Source organism: Paralichthys olivaceus, chromosome 7 (assembly GCF_024713975.1).
Source record: "Paralichthys olivaceus isolate ysfri-2021 chromosome 7, ASM2471397v2, whole genome shotgun sequence".
NCBI classification, from domain to species: Eukaryota; Metazoa; Chordata; class Actinopteri; order Pleuronectiformes; family Paralichthyidae; genus Paralichthys; species Paralichthys olivaceus.
This window is the reverse complement of record NC_091099.1, coordinates 2122827-2130000: the sequence shown is the minus strand read 5'-3', so window position 1 is coordinate 2130000 and position 7174 is coordinate 2122827. Positions and strand designations below refer to the sequence as shown.

Here is a 7174-nt window from a genome sequence, read left to right as displayed (position 1 = left end):
CTGAGACACCTCAGTCTGGAGACAAGTTACTGATCGATTTCTGCCTTATGTTCAGGCTGAACATGTTTTTACTTGTTGTCCCCACAAAATGTTTTTTAGAAGTTTGTGGTGCACTGATTCGTGGCCTTATCTGACCCACGTGTGTTTCTCTTACAAGCTGTGGCTCCGCCTTCAGAACTACGTCCTCCTCACGTCTCATGGAGAGTCCTCTGACGTCGTTGCACATGGTTTAAAAAAAACGGTCTTTACACCCACTGTGCGTTTCTACCTTCCTCTGGTGCCTTAAACTCTCCATGTTTTCACAACTGAAAACCAGCCGCCTGGTTCTTCATGAAGTTCACACTACAGACGTATATTCTGATGTTTTTATATTTCATGTTTTCGTCTTATGCATTGAATGTCTTTGGATTTGTTAAGTTCCCTCCAGCGTCTCTATATAAATAAAAATGTTTAGTAGCAATTATTAAAGCAAAGGTTTGTTTAACATGTGAATTATGTTTGATAAATGTACGTTCTTCCTCTGGTGACATTGAACAACACTGAAACAATTTGGTTCTATTCTCTGTTATTAATATCTATTAAATAATTTCAATTCTATTGAGTTTCTCTGAACATAAAATCTAATACAGAACTTTCAGTTGAAGCCTCTGATCAGTTAATAAATAATAACTTTATTTATACGACAGCTTTACAAGATGAAAATGAAGAATTGAAGGTAAACGACAGAAGACAATTGAAAGCAGCAGTTTGAAAGAAGACAGATAAGAATGTTTATGTTACAGAAGAGAAGCGAGAAAAACAAAATCGATTCTAAAATGATGAACAGTCGTTTCAGAGCCGGATAATGAGTTTGTACAGTGAAACATTAAAAAAAGTGGTTGGAGGTTTGAGTCTTCCAGTAAAACAGAATAAACAGCGACGATGTTGAAATGAATAATTAACTTATTGTCATTTTGGCAAAGGAGCAAATAAAATAATAAAACATTCATCTGTAATTCATCGGCTGCATATTCCAGGGGTGTGGCGCTGGTTCACACCTGAAGAGAACAGAACCATTGTAATTTATTAATTCTGTGGATGAAGAAAGAAATCTGAAGGATTTGGTGAAACTCACTTTATGTTATTGCACAAATCAAAAGGATGATTTCACGTGCTGTCGACCACCAGTGTAGAAATGTGTAAAGTCTTTGGTTCAAGCTATTTGAAAATAGGAAACAGATGGAAGGAAGAGGCTCCATCAACAACTTTCAAACTCCTCTAACTTTATCAAACTCAACATTTAGTTCGACGGGAGGCTGATGATCTTGAGATAATCAACACTCACATAACATCAAGCGTATTCCTGTGGTTTCGTATCGTCAGTCCTTTTGGTTCAGCTGAATTTAATCATGAGAGTGAGAGGATCTCCCTCCTTCTTGGTGACGATAGCCTGCATCATTCCTGAAGGTGTGTGGAGATACCGTGAACCTTTGAAGAAGTTCTCAATAAACGGGCGGTCGATCGTGTCGCACTTCCCGATGGCCGCCTCGAAATTGTTGCTGAGGACGCCGTAGATGTTGCTCTTGTCGTTTTTCTTCCCCAAGAACAAGAAGAGGGCGTAGCAGTCTTTGCCGATAGAAGTGCAGAAGTCCACCAACCTCTCGTACATGGTCTTGTTGCTGGACTCCTTCTGGGCCATCAGGAGGGACTCGCTGAAGGCCTCCGGGGAGACGCCGTTCTCCTCAGCGTCCTCCCTCTCCGGCAGGTGCAGGACCTGCACGGCGATCTGGATCCGCGGGTTCTTGGTGGACTTCTGCAGCAAGGCCCAGACCCAGTCAGCCCCGAGGAGGATGCGTTGCTCGGGTGTCATGGCGGTGCAGTTGAAGGTGTCCGTCATGTTCAGGCAGACGCTCTGGGTTATGTAGGTCATCAGGAAGACCTGTGGGAAGACAGCGGACTTCTAAGAAACAGTTTGATGAACCACGCACCAAAGAACCACACCGATCGAGGCACCTACCTGAGTGAGCACCTCAGGGGTCGGGTGGAACTTGTCCTCCGGGTCTTTGAAGGAGAGGTACTCCTGAGTTCTGGCCGAGGCGGCTGTGATGCAGTCATTGAACAGAGGAATGAAATCATTGGGCTTGACGACAGGGGGCTTCCTCAGCGTGGCGAAGATGCTGGGTCGAGGCGGCACGTTCTCGTCCGTGGGGGACTGGGTGTAGGAGCTGTGTTTGGAGGAGGGGAAGAATTTGGAGTTCCGGAAAATGTCGGAAGTGGGTTTGCTGATGTGTTGGCCCATGACGGACTGATGATGGAGAGATCAGAGGGCGGTTTCCCTGATACACTACAAACAGAATTTGCACGATTAGATGAACGTGGACTGTTTTTGGAAACGAACATATGGTTGGTAGAAATAGAGACTGTGGTATTCTGATGGTTTTTAAAGAAACCGCCGACTACGTCTTTGTCCTGCTGCCATATGGTACCGTTGTTTCCTTCATTTGACAGTGAACAAATTACGGTTGCACATTAAAAGTCTACCAATCGCGTCTCTCTACCAAAGCAAAGCCCCGACGCAGAACTGAAAACGTGTTGTAACACCTGTAAAAAGTTGAACTCATCAGCATTGATACTCACCAGGATGGGTCTGGAGGTATGTGCAGTTCCAAGTCCGCTCCCTGCCCACCGCTCCTGTCCCCTGCCAAAACACACAGTGTGTCTATGTGTGTGTGTGTGTGTGTGTGTGTGTGTGTGTGGCGCTGCGTCTGAGTCTCTGGGGTCCTGATGCGTGCAGAACCTTCAGGAGAATAACCAGGGTTCTCTCTCCCAGGTCTCCAGGGGGACTGTGTCAGCGCGGGTGTGGTGTTTGTTACTTGTCAAATTTGAGCTAAGTCAACAGAAGACTCATCTTACCAGTTAACTGTCAGCAGCAGCTCGGTGACTGGAGCTGGCCCGAAGGGTTTGGTGGGTAAACAAAATGCTTAACTCGTGCTCGTCTCTCGTTTCAGAAAAAAAAAAACCACAGATGAGGAGGAAATGCAGGTTGAGTCAGGTCATTGTTCTTGTTAAATTCGAGTTTTAACCAATGGAAGCTGAACTTTTTATGAGCTTGTGAACTTTCAGTCGAGCTCCAGGTGAAGTCTATTGTTCCGCTGCGTTAGTTCGGATAACTCCTTGTGCTCACCTGAAGTGACTTTCCTGAAGAAATGATGTGTTTAGAACTCAGAGGACTCAGTCTGTCGAAGTGCTTTTATTTTATTTTACAGTCCTTTTGCCATTTGTGCAGTTGTACATTTTGGTGGAGGGTTAGCTTTACTGTACTAAATATGTACATCAATATTTACAGTAACATACATCTGAACCGGTTCTGTACCGAGGAGCAAAGGGAACAACAGGATCAAGGAACCATCACTTGAGTGGAAACTACAAAACAAGCAGGAACATTTACTTTTAAACCTTTAAACATCCATTTTTCAATATTTCAGAATTAAAAAAAAAACAACCAGAAAGTGACATTTTCCATTTTTGCTTTAGGACCAAAGAAATTCCAGCATCTCCGTGTTTTCTTCGTTCTTGGGCTGTTGAGGCTCCTCGAGTTTTGGTAACACCATGGTAACTAGGATGACAACAGCCACCATGATACAGCGATACCTCTCTCGTGGATAAACAAGCACTGATCGAGTTGAATGGGCAAAATCGTACTCTACAAAAATATCACTTCATGACAAAATTCCATCCTTCCCACTGTGATGGTGGTTTAGATATGTTTATAACTTTTCTCCCATTCATTCGTTTTAAATCATGTTTAAAAATCTGAAAATACGATGCGTCATTTTCTATTACTATCAAAATCTGAAGCAACACAGACGTCAGACGGAATAAACTTTCCATGTGACTCCTCTTCAGCTGCTCTGAGGAGATCTTGTAAAATGGACGAGCCTGAAATTGTTAGTGTTGTTATCGAGTATTTGTGCTTTCAAACACTTTGCGCGTGTTTGTCATGTGACAAGGAATGACTCCTCCTCTGACCCCGTTGTCCCCTTTGAAATACCAGAAGCCTCCGCAGCGTACGTACACGGAGGTCAATCTGAAAGCGTGACCTTTGTAAGTCAACATTTACTGTGAGTTACGTGAGAATCAGTGGCTGGGAGACGGTGATGTAACCAGCAGAGTTAGGGGCGGGGCTTGAGGTGCAGCGCTGGACTGAGGTTGGCTGCTGCAGGCGTCTCGGCGGTTGATTGACAGCGTTAGAGAGCCAACGGTCACTGTCCGTCAAACTAACGCCGTCTGAGGCCGCCTCATCTCCTTCTGCAGCTCCTCCCGGCTGAGCAGGTACTGGAAGCAAAGCACCATGGGAGTGTAATGGGTTAATTGGCAGCTGGTGTTGGTGATGAATTAAGTTTGATTAATTAATTGATGCATTAATTTTTAGTACGATGGGATTTACGATCATTAGAAAATTGGAAAAAATGATTTAGTTTCAACAGGTTTTTATTTTAAATGTGTAACTTAAAATGCTTCTATTATATTCTTAACAGACATTTGTTATATTTTTATAAAGAGGATGTGACACATGTTTGTTGTCGACAGCTTTAATGTTCAATCAGCAAACAACAGGAGTAAGATAATGGAGGCTGTCATCTCCATGACAACAGGAAGTAATGAAGTACCAGGGAGCCGGTTTCACGCTGGTTCTCGTGGAATTACTTTCTAATTTCCTCACAGATCTGTGTTCATGTTTTAATGTGGTTTCTCTCTCACATTAAAGTTTTCCATCCGAGCGACTGAAACTTCTGTTCCAGCCGACGAGGAGTCGCAGGAGTCATTAACCAGCCGCGTGTGTGTGTGTGTGTGTGTTTGTGTTGGTGCTTACTGTGAGGTTGTTGATGCTTTCAGACAGAGCTTCTATTTGCAACATGGTGCCCTCTGTGCTCGCCATCTGCAACACACACACACACACACACACACAGACACACACACACACACACACACACAAACACACACAGACACACACACAAACATGCATGACGGCTCATCACAAGTCATGATTGCAGACACTGTGAACCTGCAGACTGTAAAGACATGGGCGACATGACGGCTCCCGAAAGTGAAGCCAAATCGTCAAGAGGCTTGTTTTCCTAAATCCCACCACCTCCATGTTGGTGGATGGGACGTGGACCAAACGTATAAGTGCATGTTAAATGAGTTTTCCTCATCCACACTGACAGATGTTGAAGGATTCATCTCTGGTGCAGCTCCAGATAAAACTTCTGGAATTTATGTGATGTCATAAGGAGACGTGGGCGTCTACAACATGTCACTCAAGTAAGTTATTTGATTGACAGTTGAGACTGACTCTTATTTGATCGGCTGCGTGTATCGACAGCTCCGCACCAAGAAAACTACTGCGGCCCCAAATGACAATGACGAGCTTCCTGAGCTGCAGTACGCAGCAGTAAATGTTGTGAGGTCTGTGAATGCATGACGGTTGTACCCGCAGCTGCATGCTGGGCCATGCACACACATGCGCTTCTCATGCCAACTTTAACGCGGGTGACCGTGGTGATGGTCAGCAGCCATGTTGGCTCAGATTGGTCAGTAGAGGGGGAAACTGGTGTCATAAGCAGCCATGACACAGTGATGATGATGAGGATGATGATGAAAGCAGTGGTTAATGATGCAGGTTACTGAGGTGTGCCGTTAGCTGTGTCACATCCTTGTCATTTTAAAAATCTCACACACTTTCTATCACCTCGTCTGCTTCTCTACAAAAAGGAGGAATCAACTTTACACACGTATAATTTTGTTTATTAAAGGATTTGATAATTTGTTTTTGGACATTTACATGAGCACACGTGAGCTTCCTTTAGCAGAGCAGGATTTTACTATAAAAATACTATTACAGTCAAATATGAAAATAACGGTACAAAATCACCACCTCAGGTTTCAAAGAAAACATGCTATTTCATAACTGGATCTGCAATCACATAAATATTAAATAAAATCCCTCCGTTTGTAAGATTATGCAAATATTGCACGAGTTAATCTCAACCATGTGACAGACCTGTAAAATACAAAAAGGTGGAAGTGATGTGACGGCTCTCACACACACATAAAAATCCTCTAAAGGTGGTGCACACATTTTAAAAATTTAATACTGCACAACAAGAGTTGTCCGTATATACTGTTACAGGAAGTGATGTCACAGGAAGAGTCCAGAGAGAGGCGCTCTCTCCTGATGAATTAGATCATGGCACAGGTTTGAGGCTGAGGTCGGGTTAGTCGGGCGTCTGAGGGGAAATGAAATCGTCAAAACGCTTTGTGCGTCAGATTCATCGTCTCAGTGCACCCGTCACGACAGGCGGCCGTGACTGTGACACGGTCTGTGAATCTCTTCGGGAGTAAGGCACAGGGTCGGGCTGATGGGGGTGGGGGGGTGTCTGAAGGAGCAGGGAGCGGATGAGCTGAGGTATTATGGGCCGCAAGCAGAGGAAGCAGAGTAGTAGCCGATTGGCTGAAAGCGCGACAACATAGCTGCCCGTGGTGTCGACACAATAACTCCATGTTGTCGTCACGGGTGTTGTCATGGAGATGGGAGAGCCCTGCTGTCGTCGAGCCCCACCTGGTGCCTGGACTGGTCGGGCTCTCGGTCCAGGATGGGGCTCAGGCCTCTGAAGCCGGCGTACGGGCGCATCTGTGTCCCGTTCGCCACAGGCTGTCCCGACTGAGGCGAGGACGACTCGATGGGACAGACGTAATCTGTGGACTCGTCCGCTCGTCTTCTCCTGAGGTGAGTCAGGTTAGAGAAACCCAACTTCTTTGGCTGCAGAGGAGAAGGAGAAAGACACTGTCTCTGAATCACAGCTGTGAAATGTTAGACATGTGCGTGGGTCATATCTGAACATCTGGACACATATTCATGGAGCACCTCAGGACGTTTGAGCTTTAGGTGTCCGAGGTTAAAAATGGGTCAACAGTTTTTTGTTTTTACGGTGGATCATTTATTTTCTGTTTTTCTTCAGCAGAGCGCACAGAGGGACTTAGCTCCGATGGCGGAGTCTTTAATCTGGGAGGAGGAGCGCAGCGGTCCCCGGGTGAGTCTGTTCTCACAGGCTTAAAAACACTGAGGGGCTCAGGGCTTAAACGGAGCTGACACACCGAGGTCTCACCACGGATTAAGGTGCTTTCTCTCACA

At 45.2% G+C, this 7174-nt stretch overlaps 3 protein-coding genes across 10 annotated transcripts in view; 1 reads left to right on the top strand and 2 right to left on the bottom strand.

The window, feature by feature from the left end:
- Positions 1-473, top strand: part of poglut3 (protein O-glucosyltransferase 3) — a 3844-nt gene extending 3371 nt beyond the window's left edge. The window contains exon 6 of the mRNA XM_020109527.2: positions 1-473. This exon is cut by the window's left edge and continues 805 nt beyond it. The gene's annotated coding sequence lies outside the window, so the exon portion shown is untranslated.
- Positions 474-651: 178 nt separating this feature from the next.
- On the bottom strand, positions 652-3060 carry rep15 (RAB15 effector protein). Its single transcript, XM_020109523.2, has 3 exons — positions 2617-3060; positions 1997-2323; positions 652-1918 (listed from the first exon to the last, which is right to left on the bottom strand). Exons 2-3 carry the CDS (start codon positions 2276-2278, stop codon positions 1373-1375), a joined length of 828 nt encoding a protein of 275 aa, XP_019965082.1. The 5' UTR covers positions 2279-2323; positions 2617-3060; the 3' UTR covers positions 652-1372.
- Positions 3061-3210: 150 nt separating this feature from the next.
- The window catches only part of ppfibp2b (PPFIA binding protein 2b), a 53865-nt gene continuing 49901 nt past the window's right edge, over positions 3211-7174 (bottom strand). For 5 of the 8 annotated variants that reach the window (XM_069527907.1, XM_069527908.1, XM_069527909.1 and 2 more), the window contains one exon: positions 5766-6802. In XM_069527907.1, the coding sequence (XP_069384008.1) occupies positions 6563-6802 (240 nt within the window). In that variant the 3' untranslated portion in view covers positions 5766-6562. Of the gene's footprint in view, positions 4358-4852; positions 4919-5765; positions 6803-7174 lie in introns of those variants that run through there. The other 3 variants (XM_069527906.1, XM_069527910.1, XM_069527905.1) reach the window with 2 other exon arrangements.